The 16779-nt window shown below is 39.6% G+C and overlaps 1 protein-coding gene across 7 annotated transcripts in view; it reads left to right on the top strand.

Moving 5' to 3' along the window:
* Window positions 1–16779, top strand: part of LOC138765025 (synaptotagmin-B) — a 228141-nt gene that overhangs the window by 201439 nt on the left and 9923 nt on the right. For 6 of the 7 annotated variants that reach the window (XM_069941654.1, XM_069941659.1, XM_069941655.1 and 3 more), the window contains one exon: window positions 12635–12768. In XM_069941654.1, the coding sequence (XP_069797755.1) occupies window positions 12635–12768 (134 nt within the window). Of the gene's footprint in view, window positions 1–853; window positions 1024–12634; window positions 12769–16779 lie in introns of those variants that run through there. The other variant, XM_069941663.1, reaches the window with a different exon arrangement.

Here is a 16779-nt window from a genome sequence, read left to right as displayed (position 1 = left end):
TTGTGAATCAAAAGGGTCTGTTACCGTGCTGTATGTCTAAATTGAAATTTAAATAGGAAGGAGTTATATACAAACACCATGGGGAATTCCAGACAATGTTGTAGGAATGGGAAGTGAAGGGCTTTTTCTGGCAATGTTGGATAAGTAGACCTAATTTGAACTTCATCCAGCTTTCCCTAAATGCTACCTGAAACTTCAATGAATACCACTTTAGGCCTGTGCTGGTTCCTCAAACTCAACCCTCTCAAAGCATAGTGAATTCCACATCCTCTCCTCAATCCAGCATTTACTTAAATAAAAGCTGACATTCAACTAGAAATGGAAATAGTAAATTTCCTTCAATGCTACCATATCCCTCCATAACTTATGGGATCCTTTTAGAAGCCTAGTGAATCTTTTTACATTTTTTTTTACAAAGAAGTTGCACGATTTTTCCATTCTGAAGTGTCTCCCTACCTTCCGGAAGTGGCCGTTCACACAGGATTGACCAAAACTCCAAATATCCGTATCATACCGCGAGTTTAGATAGAATACCTGAAGTGTGGTATTTACATCCTATTCGTTAGCCTGTTGTTCACGGATCACCTGAAGTTCAGTTCAGGCTGCAGGTGATCTGGGAAAATGTCTAGAGGTTGAGGAGGAAAAATTTCAGAACGGGAATTCCCGTTACGATCTTTTTACACAGTCTGCATTCTAAAAAATTGGTAATAATTTCCAGGAATGCAGCGGCTGTGTAAAAAAATATTGAAACATCATTAAAAATAATAAAGCTCTAGTTTAGGATTTAAAATCTCAATTACCGCTTCTTTTAATAGTCTACTATTTTCAAATTCTGACAACTTTTCACTTACAGGTACAAATATCATAGGAATTTTCCAGGCACATTGATGAAAATTTATCCAGACGGCAATATTAATGATACTTGTGGGCGCAGAGAACGTGGCTCAGCAAGAAATAGATAAGATGAAAAAAATTAAATCATTTAAGATGAGGTTAAAAGTAGAACAAAGTAGTGGCATTTGCAAAAATGCCATGGAATTTAAGAGTCCCAAATAACAATGGGTATGTTCTGAATATGCTCTTATTTATTTACTATGTGTATCATTCTTCTAAGTGTGGTTTCTATTTCAACATTGTGGTCTAAATATTGCTTAAAAATAGTCATTGCTGTGTTTTTCAGGGTTTTTTTTAGCAGAACTTTTCCCGTCCATCCTGGATACTTGTCATATCTCATGTTAATGGGAGTTATCAATACAGGGAGCAGAATGATTTAAATCCCGTTTTCTTTCATTATTGAACACTTCTTTAAATTCAGAGGTTTCTGCTTCTCATTCAATCTAAAGATAAATTGCGATGTAATAAACACAGTGAAATATGAAGCAATGGGCTTGTTCTGCTAGATCTCAGCATCACACCATATGTTTTACCAATTAAATCCTAAACAATTTTTATTTTTACTGTTCTAAGTATTCTCCTTGTTTCAAAACACTTTGAAGCTTATTTAAAATTGATCAACCAAATTTGCTCTCCTGTTTCCTCTGCAAACCATAAAAATAATCACATGACACACACTGGTAATGATACAGCATTGCTGCCAAATTCATTGTTATTGCTTCTAGTCCCAGAAGTAGAGAACTCGGCAGCAGCTCACCTCTGTTTGAAGAATGGATCGGCTACCTTACAACAGATTTTTTTTCAATCCAGATAGTATTTCCCTGATTTCTTAGAAATTCAAAAGTGATAATGTCCTTGCTTTATGGCTAATACAGAAGAATAAGTTCATGAGCCTAATTGCTTTGCAAATTTCCTTCAGGCCATATATTTGCATATAAATTGGGATACATTGAAAATTCCTTAAAGAAACAATATCCCTTAAGTGATCTCACATTTTTGGAATCCATTCTAATAGGAATGAGATAAAACTGTTGTCAACATGCTCTACAGTTCAGGACCTAGATTCAGGGCCTGGATGTAGTGCTGAGTACCGTGCACTCCACTGAACCTGGAATTCTACCCTTCATTGTTAGTCAAGTTAGCGCAACACTGATCAGGGCCAGAGTTCAAATCCCACGCCATCCGTAAGGAATTTGTATGTTCTCCCAATGACTGCATGGGTTTTCCCTGGGGGTTCCGGTTTGCTTCTACCTCTCGAATCATACTGGGAATTGTAGGTTCATTGGGTATAATTGGGCAGCAAAGGTTTGTGGGACAAAACAGCCTGTTACTGTGCTCTAAATTTAAATAAAGCCCCTGATATCTGACACCTATGGGGATTGGTAGATGCCAGATGAGTAAGATTCCAATTGCTTGAGATTGTGTGATGGGTGATTGGCAAACTAACCGCTAGGGATGCTCCAATTTTAAATGTTTAAATTAAATTAAATGTTTGGCCTGGAAGTCAGCCTGAAGAAAACTGAGGTCCTCCATCAGCCAGCTCCCCACCATGACCACCAGCCCTCCCACATCTCCATCGGGCACACAGAACTCAAAACGGTCAACCAGTTTACCTACCTCGGCTGCACCATTTCATCTGATGCAAGGATCGACAAAGAGACAGACAACAGACTCGCCAAGGCAAATAGCGCCTTTGGAAGACTACACAAAAGAGTCTGGAAAAACAACCACCTGAAGAAACACACAAAGATCAGCGTGTACAGAGCCGCTGTCATACCCACGCTCCTGTTCAGCTCCAAATCATGGGTCCTCTACAGGCATCACCTACGGCTCCTAGTACACTTCCATCAACGCTGTCTCCGCTCCATCCTCAACATTCATTGGAGTGACTTCATCACCAACATCGAAGTACTCGAGATGGCAGAGTCCACAAGCATCGAATCCATGCTGCTGAAGACCCAACTGCGCTGGGTGGGTCACGTCTCCAGAATGGAGGACCATCGCCTTCCCAAGATCGTGTTCTATGGCGAGCTCTCCACTGGCCACCGAGACAGAGGTGCACCAAAGAAGAGGTACAAGGACTGCTTAAAGAAATCTCTTGGTGCCTGTCACATTGACCACCGCCAGTGGGCTGATATCGCCTCCAACCGTGCATCTTGGCGCCTCACAGTTCCGCGGGCAGCAACCTCCTTTGAAGAAGACTGCAGAGCCCACCTCACTGACAAAAGACAAAGGAGGAAAAACCCAACACCCAACCCCAACCAACCAATTTTCCCTTGCAACCGCTGCAACCGTGCCTGCCAGTCCCACATTGGACTTGTCAGTCACCAACGAGCCTGCAGCAGACGTGGACATACCCCTCCATAAATCTTCATCCGCGAAGCCAAGCCAAAGAAGAAGGATTGGCAAACTAACTGCTAGGGATGTTCCAATTTTAAACTTTTGTATTTTTTTAACCTATTTATTTTCTATGATTTTTATTTTTTGTTGATTGCTTGAATTCAGGATAACAGGGATTTTACTATACTATAAACAAAGGGAGAGTTGAAAGTGAACCATGTATGAAAACAAAAGTTGTTTAAACTGCAAATTGAATGATTTGCAAATTGCTTTGCAAATTTCCTTCAGGCCATATCTTCTTTGGCTTGGCTTCGCGGACGAAGATTTATGGAGGGGGTAAAAAGTCCACGTCAGCTGCAGGCTCGTTTGTGGCTGACAAGTCCGATGCGGGACAGGCAGACACGATTGCAGCGGTTGCAAGGGAAAATTGGTTGGTTGGGGTTGGGTGTTGGGTTTTTCCTCCTTTGCCTTTTGTCAGTGAGGTGGGCTCTGCGGTCTTCTTCAAAGGAGGTTGCTGCCCGCCAAACTGTGAGGCGCCAAGATGCACGGTTTGAGGCGTTATCAGCCCACTGGCGGTGGTCAATGTGGCATGCACCAAGAGATTTCTTTAGGCAGTCCTTGTACCTTTTCTTTGGTGCACCTCTGTCACGGTGGCCAGTGGAGAGCTCGCCATATAATACGATCTTGGGAAGGCGATGGTCCTCCATTCTGGAGACGTGACCCATCCAGCGCAGCTGGATCTTCAGCAGCGTGGACTCGATGCTGTCGACCTCTGCCATCTCGAGTACTTCGACGTTAGGGGTGTAAGCGCTCCAATGGATGTTGAGGATGGAGCGGAGACAACGCTGGTGGAAGCGTTCTAGGAGCCGTAGGTGGTGCCGGTAGAGGACCATGATTCGGAGCCGAACAGGAGTGTGGGTATATTTGCATATAAATTGGGATACATTGAAAATTCCTTAAAGAAACAATATCCCTTAAGTGATCTTTTTGGAATCCCTTCTAATAGGAATGAGATAAAACTGTTGTCAACATGCTCTATAGTTCAGGGCCTGGATGTAGTGCTGAGTACAGTGTCCATTGAACATCCTCTAATGTGGATCCTTTTATCTGACAAGCTCCTATTTGGAATTAAAAATAGGATGATAGACAGACTCATTCATTAAAGCACAATGTTCCTATTCCTCCTGAGATGCCAGGGTGGGCCTAAGCCAACTTTCAGATTTAAACATAAAAGCTGGAAGAACTCAGCATTTAAGATCAGCAACCCTTTTATTTCAGATTTCACTATCCAAAATTTTAGTTGTCTTCAGTTTCAAACAGAAAGCCAAGGCTTAAAATAAAGAGTCAATCCCCCATAGCAGAAATCAGAAGAATATTTAGAATGCTTTATTCGGCATCCAGTCACTTAGAATAAACAAAGCAGTGATTAGCAGATTTTCAGATGTCCATTGCAGCCAGACTTAGGGTCCCAGTACAGGTACATGCCACTGAGGTTAAAAAAAAATTAAATGGCACATCATGAACAATTCACAAACTTCGTTGTTTTGTGGCAGCGATATTGCATCCGCTGTGGAGCGATTGTGGTGATAAAGCAAATTGCATTGAATCCAATCCTTTGCTTAGGTACGTGTTAGGCATGTACACCAAGGATGCATGCTCAACGCACTGCTCTGCTCATTATACAACCATGACTGTGTGACCAGGCACAATTCAAAAGCCATCTGCAAGTTTGCCGATGACACCAACATCGTTGGCAGAATCATATACGGCAATGTGGAAGCGTACAGGAGGGAGATAGATACCCCTTCAAGGAGATGATTGTGGACTTCAGGAGGAAGGCAGGGGAACATAACCCCCTCCTCATGGAGGGTGGAGAGGGTCAAGAATTTTAAATTCCTGGGTGTCAACAGCTCCAAGGATCTGTCCTGCAGCCTCCATGTTGATGCAATCACAAAGAAGGCTCACCAGCAGGTATACGTGGTGAGTTGCCTGAGGAGATTCAGTACGTCACCGAAAACACTGAAAAACCTCTTCAGGTGTACCGTGGCGAGCATTCTGGGTGGTTGCATCACTGCCTGGTATGGAGACGACAACTCTCAGGACAAGAATAATCTACCAGTAGGTTGTTAACTCAGCCTGCAACATCACAGGCATCAGACTTCACTCCATCGAAGATATCTACATGAGGCAGTGCCTTATAAAAGCAGCCTCTACCCTCAAAGGCCCCCACCACCCAGGCCATTCCCTCTTCACTCTGCAACCACCAAGAAAAAGGTACAGGAGCCTAAAGATGAGCACTCAGTGGCATGAGAGAGCTTCTTCTCCGCTGCCATCAGATTCTTGAATAATCAATGGACCAAAGACGCTGCCTTACTTTTCATGCACAGTTATAATTTTTTTTATTGATAGTGATGTTGTAAGATGGTCATAATGTTTGCACTTTACTGCTGCCACAAAGCACCAAATTTTATCTCTTGTTCATGAAAATAAATTCTGATTCTGAATTCTAGTCCTGACCAACCTCTCAAAGAATTACATCACTGTAGAAATTAGTGTTACTGGGTGATAGCAGGCACAAGTGGCAGATTGGGAAACTCTCTCTTCTTTTTTTAAAAATATTCTTATGTACTCCCACATAAAACATGCTCAAACTGGAAATCCTACTCCAATTGCAGAACCGACTCATACCCTTCAGGAATTAATGGGTTCACTTAAGCATCTGCTACAAAGCAACCTAAATTCAATGTTTAAATATTTTTATAACTGGTAGGAAATGGAGCTTGACTGTCACTATAATCGCATTGTCCATAGATGATAAAGATATTTTACTGATGCTTCGGGCCTGAGCCACTCCTCAAGGAATAAGCAAAGAACAGGAAGGCACAGACTGGGAGATCGCTCTGTCTGCCTCAATAGAGTGGATCTTTCAGGGGCCAATTACTTCAATTCCCCATCCCATTCCCTTGCTAACATGTCTGGCCATGGTCTAATGCACTGCCCCACAAATTGGAGGAACAACACATTATCCTCCATCCAGATGGAATTAACATCAACTCCTTCAGTTTCCATTGAATGCCCCCCCTTTCATCTTCCCCATCTCTCTCTCTCTCTCATTTAACAAAGCCAAAACCTCTCCTCTGATCACATCTAATCAGCACCTTTTGCTGATTAGACTGCCCCCGGCCAGTCTTTATTCTTAGGCTTTCCTATTCTTTGAAAATCAGTTCAGTAATATATCTTCACATCCTATGATCTCTGCGAGACTGGCTGAGTTCCTCCAATATTTCTATGTGTTTTCACTACAGTCATCTGCAGACTTTCATGTTTTGCAACCTGATGGAAGTTCCACACATGGACACCGAAGCTGGTTGGCTTCAGACTTGCAACAGATCATGAAGCCCACTTACACAGGATTACAATTTGAGTATAGACTCATGAGCAGCCTGGTGCCCACAGTGTCCACTATGTCAGTCTAGGCGAGAGCCTTCTCTAAATATAACATCCAGCAAAATGTAAAAATACAATCCACCCGAAACACCTAATAGTGATAGAGGAAAACTAAATGGATCGGAAGCTGAGTAGTGCAGTTTAAACTGAAAGATTTTGACCAACTAGATGGTAGCACTTTTCTACATCATGAACTGTCCTGTGAAATAAGGCCAACATAATCTCTGATATTATTCCTTTCTAAACAGCAAGATATCAAAGGATAGCAAATAATTATATATTGCTGAATTGAAGCTGAATCATACTGGAGTTTACTTGGATTAATGTTGTTCATTTGTTTTACTAATGACCTCCCTTCAGGCTTTCACTCTCTGAAAATCCACCCTATGACCAATTCCACATCTGGGGTTTATCATTCATTACTTCACCATGAAGTATTGGCTGAGGATATGATTTTTTTGTATCTGGAGAATGCAAATTAGTTATGAATGCCTCCAATTCCTTTCTTTTATCTCTATTGTTAATGGTATAAATAACCAGCCTTCAGGCGAATAAATCATTGGAACTCAATTAGCACACCGTCTTTAGAGACCCCAGTGCCAAAATGATTAACAAAAACCAGGGTCTGCCTTGTATGCAAGGCAACTGTCATAGCTGAGGAAGATTTTTTTTGCAGCTTAATGCAGAAGGTTTTGACTGACTGGATGGGTGGAACAATTTAATGCTACACAATATCTTGTACTCTGGTTTATTCAGTGTGATGCTGCTTTTGGACATTAGTTACTGCACAAAATAAAATTACAATTTCAAAGCAATAAGGGCATCTTTGGTCACTGAAGCTCAAATAAACTACTCTTCCAGACTTCACTGACCACTGGAGGAGACGAGCTGCATGTTGCCATTACAATGCAGAGACATTCCAGGAATGTATTAATTACTTGATGGAAACCATCCTTGGAATGAGCTGGGCACGTTACATCATGGTGGCTGAGGCCAAGAAAGATGTTGAAGTTGATGGATTGAAATGTAGAATTCATGGCCCTTAGTTTATTCACTAAACCATGAGAATTCAGCAGCTGAATTAAAATAAAGGGTTAACTTCTAATACTGTTCATTCAAATGTTGTGCAGTATTGGCCCATGCTACCTTCATGTTTGTTTTTGAGCAAGGCTGTCTCTTAGAGTCTTGAAAAAATTATCTTTGTTAATAAATTTATGTTCCAAATTCAAATAATTTAACTTTGATTTGGGTTCAATTTGAATCACAGAATCAAAGTTCTAATTGTCACATGGGATCAAACTGCAGAGATATACGTTGTTTTGTGAGCAGACCGTAGACATAGTAAGACGCAGTAAAAAAATACAGAGCTACAAAGAGAGATCAGTTGGTATGATACAAGGGGAACACAATTTTACTATTTGGGGTCCATTGAAGGGTTTAATAATAGCAGGAAATAAACTGTTCTTGAATCTTTGTGAATCTTTTTATGATGTGCCATGGGATGAGGAGAGTGTGGTGGGGGTGCAATGAGTCTTACAATATGATGGGTGCTTTTCTAAGGCAGCAAGAGTTATATAGGGATTCAATGGAGAAGAGGGATTGTGTATGATGACCCAAACCACATTCACAAACCTATGCAGTATGTGGATGTTGGGTGGAGCAGTTCCTGTACCATGCAGTCATAAAACCTGATAATATGCTTCCAACGATGCTTCAGAGGGAGTTGTTAAGGGATGTAGGTGATTTGCCATATTTCCTCAACTTTTGAGGAAATAGAGACATTTGTGCAAATTTCTAGGCTATTGCTTTGGACAATTTATTGGCGATGTTTACCCCTAGGAACTTAACTTATTGACTTAACTGATTAAAGCTGTCTATTTTCTCCACTTCAGTGTCGTTAATGAGGAATGGGGAGTAAACTTTGCCTCTCTCCTGGAAGCCTATGAATAGCTCTTTGGTCTTGCTGACATTGAAGGAGGGGTTGTTCTTCTAGCACCAAGCCATTTGTCACCCTCTCTCTCCGTCCTATCTTCTGCTTCCTTGTTTTTAGAGATCCTGCCTACAACTGTGGTGTCATCTGCAAATTTATTGTTGAAGTTGAGCTGAGTTGACCATCCAGTCTTGGGAGTAGAGGGAGTATAGTAGAGGATTGAGTACACAGCTTTGTGGTGTCCCAATATTGAGGATGATTGTGGAGGAGGTGCTTTTATCGATCTTCACTGCTCACGGCCTGTAGGATAGAAAATCATGGATCTAAAATTGATTTCAATGTAAGGCAGTGGTTCTCAACCTTTTTCTTTCCACTCACATACCACTTTAAGTCATCCCTATGCCATAGGGACTCTGTGATTAGTAAGGGATTGCTTAAGGTGGTATGTGAATGGGAAGGGAAAGTTGAGACTCACTGCTCTAGACCCAATTGTTACTGAAATATTTTGCTTGAGAAAAATTGTCCTTTGGAGTTATGAAACCATGCACATAATGAATCAATTAGCTACGATTAAAACAGTGGATTTCAAACTTTTTCTTTCCACCCACATTCCCCCTTAAGCAATCCTTTACTAATCACGGAGTCCCTATGGCATAGGGAATACTTAAAGTGGTATGTGAGAGGAAAGAAAAAGGTTGAGAACCATTGATGTAAGGTGTAAAAGGATTTCACTGTAACACAAGGGTCATTTTCAGTACAGACATCAAATAAAAGCATCCATAATGTTTATGGTACTGCTTACCCATTAAAAGTATTCATATTTCTAAAGATACAGGAGAAGAATAAAAAGGAAATCTGAAATAAACAGAAATACTTTAAACCACGGTGAGACAGAGTACCATAAAAAGAGAGAAACAATGTTTGTAATTCAGGTCAATGAGCCTTCACCTGAATGGTCTGAAAAGAATGTTGGAAAAAATGCAATTTCATGGTTTATGCATAAGTAAGCTAAAGTTGATTTCAAATAATATTAAGATTACAGATAATACATTCGAACCGTAAAACCTGAATACATTTGTAACTCTAGAAAAATATTTTTTTTTTAAATTAAAGGCACAATGATACAACAGAGGAAAATATTGACTGTTATTTTTTTTGTTTATGAATTGTCCTTTTTCCCTTCACTGCTTCTCCTTTCACATTTATATGTAAAACCAAAATAATTCAAATCTGAGGGAAAAACTCATAAGCATTCAAAGATTAAAAGTTAGCAATCTGGAAAAATTAATTGTGATATTTTCTCAATATTGAGTGTCCAATTTTGATGGCAATTTTCAGAGCCAGTTCCCTGACGGGATTCAAATATTTTCACGTGTTCCCCTCAGGAGCTACTCCATTCCTTCTTGAAATCAGTGTTAGTTACGGCATTGAGCAAAACCACATGACAATCAAGATGCTTTTTATTGTCATATAATAAAACAGAAAATGTGATAATACACAAAATTTCCTTTAGTCTACTGAAAGGCAGGCAAAGATTTGCCATCAGCAGAAATCGGCCAGCACTCCTAAAGAAAGCTCAATAGTTGCAAAAAAATCACTGCCAAAAGGATAAGAGTATGAACCAAATCCAGATAACTTCAGTAAGTTGAGATTGGAACTCCATCTTTGAAATCTTAGGTAGGTCCTAGAGTAATACAGCATGGTCCACCACATCCATATAAACCATCAACCACCCTTTTACACAAATATGTGGCTTTATTCTCTCCACATTCCCATCAAGCCCCCATTTAAATTCTACCTCCTACTTTAACACGATCGGCAATTTACAATGATCAATCAATCTACAAAGTATCATGACTTTGCGATGCGAAAGGAAACCAAAGCATTGGGACAAAACTCACAGTCACAGGGAGAATGTACAAACTCCATGCAGAGAATACTGAATTTGGATCGCAGGAACTGTGCGGCAGAAATTTCACAACTCAGAAAACTACAATTAGAGCTATGCCTAATAGAACACTGCAGCATATTACAGGCCCTTCAGCCCTCAATGTTATGGCAACCCATATGTCCTTCCTAAAAAAATACTAAACCTTCCCTACCCCATAACCCTCTATTTTTGTTTCATCCATGTGCCTGCATAAGAGTCTCTTAAATGCTCCTCATATTTCAGCCTCCACCATCATCAAGGCATTCCAGGTACCTACAACTCTCTGTGCAAAAGAAAAATTACACCTGATGTCTCCCCTAAACTTCCCTCCCTTAACTTTGTAAAAATGTCCTCTGGTGTTTGTTGTTTCTATCCTGGGAAACAGGTGCTGGCTGTCCACCCTATCTATGTCTCCCATAATCTTGTAGACCTTTATCAAGTCTCCTCTCATCCTTCTATATTCCAAAGAGAAAAGTCCCAGCTCTGCTAACCTTGCCTTGTAAGACTTGTTTTCCAATCCAGGCAACATCCTGGTAAATCTCCTCTGCACCCTCTTCCACGTCGTTCCTATAATGAGGTGACCAGAACTGAACACAATAAGGGTGTTCTAACCAGAGATTTTCTAGCCTGGTGTGTGTGGAGATTTTTCCACATGGTATTGACTGCGGGAATTCCTATCACATTGGATTTGCAGACTTTTAGCCGATATAAGGAAAGTTACAACCATGGAAGGGGTGTTCACACTCGAATCTTTCAATTTCAAATGCATCCACTGCTGAAAATTCACACAATTTGTATCTATAATTCCTTTTATAAATTCCACAAGCAGAACTTTGTTACAATTACTAAAACATGTTTGGTGCATGCGGAAGATTAGTTGCAAGAGTTCTATTTTCTGTAGCAGTTCAATGCTTGCTCTCAATAGCACAAGTTTATGATTCCAGCACACCAAGGGAACAGAAATGTTCAATCCAGCTGTTTCACTGAGTCATTTTTCTCATGCACTACACACAGGAGTGACTCGCGTTGTGTTTGTTTTAGGACAGTTATTTCTGAGGCAGATGGTGTCTGTTTAATCCCCAGAACCGTCTATCATTCTAAACTGCCTTCTAATGATTGAAGGAATTTGGGTTGATCAATAAGGCAGAGAGCTTTGGGATTAGAAAGCCGGAGGATGAAAATACCCTCTCAAAACAAAGCATCCAGCTGGCTGAGCACAAAATAATCGAAGCCACAGGCACATCGGTAGCACAAAGATAATGCACATGGAAAAAAAATCAAAACCAACCTGGGGGAGGGGGATTAGGGCAGGAATGATTTGGAATATACGATGCAATATGTTGAAACTACTTGCAATTAACACTTGTTATATTAGTAAGAACATTAACTGCGCACTTGTGAAGTCCTGATGTCCATAGATCCATTGAACAGTGGAACCTTGCAGGACTAAGGCAGGGTTGAGCTGTTTCTCTAATTAGTCCCCCTCACCTATTCATTGCTCTCCAAATATTGTGTGTGCCCAGTTCAAAATGTGTTGCAGCAGGTACATGGAGAGGAAAGGCATAGAGGGACACATGTAGGCCAGTGAGATTAAAGAAAACAGACACCAGGGACGGCATGGATGTGGTGGGCTGAGAAGACCTGTTTCTGAGTCTATGATTGTAGTTCACTTTGGATGGCCACGGTTGAATCTCCTTTCACTAGCTGCACAGACAAATACAGCTCAGAATTCTATCAGACCACTTATAAGAAGAAAATAGATTTACAATAGGGTATGTCGGTGCATTTATAATTTTCTGCATTGTACTCTGAGTTCCATTGTTTTGGTTACTTATTTCATTACCCTCCACACATGGTAATATTGAAAAAGTTAATGTCAGAAGGTTTTGCCAATTCTACTTCTGAATGAGAAGCAGATGGTTAACAGTGACCGGAGCTCCATTCAGCAAATATCTATCCCTACTCAGGCTGAGATCAGGAAGTGCCATATGAAAGAATGAGGAAAAAGAAGTAGGGATCCTCTGGGGAAATGCTATATACAGCCTCAAATTTTTCTTGCATTCCAATGGTTTACCATCTACCTTATTTTTCAGATCCTTATGTAAAGATACATCTGCTGCAGAATGGAAAACGACTCAAGAAGAAGAAAACTACAGTCAAGAAAAACACACTGAACCCTTACTACAATGAATCGTTCAGCTTTGAAATTCCATTCGAACAGATACAGGTACAAATATTTAGCTTTTCAGACCACAGAGTAAAAGATAACCACCTGGTCAACAAAACCCTAACCCTCATAGGCAAGTATGATGGATAACGATAGATTTTAGAAAAAGAGCAATTATTTATGCTTGTTACATTTCTAAAGATGAATGCCATGTTCCTCACTATTGCATCTCATCTTTGAATAATAGGATAATGATAATATAATTATGAATGTGGTTTTCTTGTGAGTTTTGAAGCCAATTATTCCACCTTATTAACCATGGGCAATTAGTCACTAAAAATTTATTTTCTTGATACCATAGCTTCCTTTTCAGAAAATAATTTCAGATCTGGAAGAGCATTAAGTAAAGGTGTGCACAGAAGGACATTTATTGTGGAACGACACGTGGTTGTGAATGAAGTCAGATATAAGCAATTGATCAAATCTCTCTCATGTGGTGGGACTATGGATAACCATGAATAAGTATTTGGGAGTTTATAAGGGAGGACAGGGACAATGTCCTCAGAAGACTGAGATGAATTGAGGCTGAAATCACAGAGGGGGATAATGATGAAGATATAGAGTTGAAGTTCTACTCCTATTCCAATGTGTCATAAACTTCATTATCAAGTTAGCATGTCATAGAGAGTCATTGAGTCATACAGCATGGAATAACCCTTCAGTCCGATTCATCCATGCTGAATAAGTTGGCATTTTGTGCTAGTTCTACCTGCCTGCATTTGGTCCCTGTCTCTCCTATCCATAAATCTGTCCAAATGTCTTTTGAACATCCACATTGTGCTCATTTCTACAGCTTTGTCTGGCAATTAATTCCAGATACAGTCCACCCTGAATGGAAAAGGTTGTTCCACAGGATCTTCTTTTTTTTTTAAACTTTATTTAAGATTTTATAACATAAATAAAATAGAAAGTTACAGTAAAATGATTAAATGTAAGATAATAAAAATTACAATACTACATCGGCAGACTAAATAAACTAAACCCCCCCCCCCAATAATTAGTACACAACATTAATGACCTAGCTTAAAGTTAGTCTAACCCCCCCCCCCCAAAATAAAGAGTGAAAGAGTGACCACAGGATCCTCTTAAATCTCACCTTAAACCTACGCTTTCAAACTCTAGAAACATCTACCCAGTAAAGAAGTCATTTGGTTTTGACTCAGAAATGATAGTAGACTAGAAACTCAACCATATAGCAGTGCTTGGAAAAAGAGAGCATTTCTTAGGAAAGATAGATGGAAAAATTGAAGAGTGAAGTTATCTATACAAGCTGCAAGTATCCACGCCAATGGATAAAGATGTGTCCCGCATTTAAAGAATACAAGTTCCAATCTCACAAAGACACCTTGCATTCAGCTTGGAGTTACATTCAACAGAAAAGTTGATCTGAGTAAAATTAAGAAACAAGTTACTGGACCATTGTTAAAAAGTAACTGATTCATTGATATCCATTGGATATCCATTACCTATATGTAACACTGGTCCCATGTAAATGTAACTAAATTATTTGGCCTCTGAATTGACTGAGTTGGTTATATCACCATTTTCTCAGCTCTCTGCTTCTCAACACATTGAGCTCCTCGAGCAAGATACACAATCTCAAAATTCCAGCATCTGCCATCTCTCCATGCCTCATCTCTAATAAGGATCAGGATTGGAAGCATCAACCTTAGAGCAACACCATGGAAAGGTGTGGGCTGGGTGTTTTGATGCTAATAAGATGATGAATCTCTCAGCTCATTACCGTACCACAGAAAACTTTCCATCAAAGTTTGATCTTCTGATAATCTACATTTTCCTTTCATCATTTGAAATGTTATTGAGTACCAGATTTAGTTAGTAAAATGTTAAAGGAATTAGATTTTTACCACTGAATCAAGACATTTGTGGTCGTGAAATTCTGCAGCAGATGGTTACATGAGCATTTAAAATAGATATTGCTCATATCAACCCACAGCAGTTCAGCTCTCCAAACAGTTAACTCACTATACAAGGAGTTAAACAAGAACATTGTGATTGTAGTTTACACAAAAATGCTGGAGAAACTCAGCAAGGCATGCAATGCTCTTGATGTAGCAGACATAAAGATACATAAACAACATTTCGGGGATGAGTCCTTCATCATCAAGGTACACAAATACTCTTCAGACTATGGAAGCATCCTAATTTACTCTGTCTTTGTGCATTTTGGCGTTACTTCAATCCTAGTATTAAAGTGACTGATGTCCCAATAATTGATTGCCAATCTGCCAGATTGTAAACATCTTAGGGATTGAAATTATTTACATTACCTGGTCCAAGTGAGCGAAGTTCTGACATTTGAAGAGCAGATTGTCTCAGCAAAAAGTAAAAAACTTACATTGGCTAGGAATCGGAAACTGATATAGAAAATGGTAGAAATACATAGCCATTCACTTGAGATTCACAGATGGGGAAGAGACGGAGAGACAAGGGAAATGTCTGAGTAGGAATGGAATCCAAGAGAGAATAACTGATGCAAATGATCTGGTGCCAGCTGAGAGAGACTGGTGAAGGCTGATTAAATGCATCTGTTCTGTTTGTAGAAGATATAAATAGAAGGAAATGTAAATTACCAGGTTGATTTCAGGGATGAAGGGGTTGGCCTGAGGAGAGATTGAATCATCTGGGGCTGTACTCGCTGGAATTTAGAAGAATGAGAGGGAATTTTATTGAAATGTAAAATTATAAAAGGCATAGATAAGATTGAAATAGTTAAGTTGTTTCTATTGATTGGGGAAGACCAGAAATAGTGAACATACTCAAGGTTCAGAGTACTAAACATAGGACAGAGATGAGGAGGAACTGGTTTTCTCAGAGGGTTGTGAATCTGTGGAATTTGTCGTCCATTGAAGCAGTGGAGGTGACTTCAGTAAATATATTTAAGACAAGGTTGGATAGATTTTGACATAATAGGGGAATTAAGGGATATGGGGAAAAGGCAGGTCGGTGGAGATGAGATAATTAGATAATCCATGATCACATTGAATGGCGGACCAGGCTCAACGGGCTGAATTGTCTACTCCTGCTCTTAATTCTTATGTTTATTTTGTAAATAAAATAAGTGACTGAGAAGAAATTTTAGTAAAAATAAAAATAAAACAAGGTAGGTAGCATCTGTAAAGAGAGAAAGGTTAATGCTTCAGGTTGATTATTTTTCCTCCAAACAAGTCAATTCTAGTGCAAACTGCAAAGGATTGTTATTGGAAATCACTTCTCCTTGAGGTCTGTAACAGGCCTCATTAAAAGATGAAATGTTCTTCCTTGTGTTAACATTGGATGATATTGGAACTGTGTTCTAAGTTAGAATGGAAATGGAATGAAGAATTAAAGTGACGAGGCAACTGGTAGCTTCAGTCTATTTTTTTTTTTACAGACTGGTGGAAGGCCTCCACAAACCAATCTGTCTGGTTTTTCTAATGTCAAGGAGTTTATATTGTGAATAGGAAGTACATGCATTTCTCAGTTAACAAATGAGAAATGTGCATTTTTTTAAAAGCATAATGCATCACCTCTTTGGAATTAATGCCTTCATTTAATGAATCTATTTTTTGTTGCAATCAATAGCAATCTGCATCCTATCAAGAAAAACTAATTTTATATTCAACTTGATAGCTCACCTTGCATTCTAACCTTCCGGACCAGCCTATGATGCACAATCTTGTTAAAAGCCTTGCTGAAATCCTTGTGGACATGAATGTAGATAATCTTAAACATGTAGATTGTTTCATTTATAGAGCATACATATGACAAGTAATTCAGTCATCTACCTTTAGTGAGGAAAGAAGATTCATTCAGGAGGAGGCTTTAAAGTCTAGTCTCAAATTGCCAACAGTTGTGATGAACGGCATTGAACATCAGACTCCATTAGGCTGGTTTTCATCATCGGATGTAGTCCTCATTCACACATTTAGTGGAAGAATCACAGGGGAACAGGCCCCTTTCAAGTGCCATACATACTTGTGTATCACCAGAAGGGATATCAAAAATGTA

This window comes from Narcine bancroftii, chromosome 5 (assembly GCF_036971445.1).
Source record: "Narcine bancroftii isolate sNarBan1 chromosome 5, sNarBan1.hap1, whole genome shotgun sequence".
In the NCBI taxonomy this organism is placed as follows: Eukaryota; Metazoa; Chordata; class Chondrichthyes; order Torpediniformes; family Narcinidae; genus Narcine; species Narcine bancroftii.
This window is presented reverse-complemented; position numbering and strand designations above follow the sequence as displayed.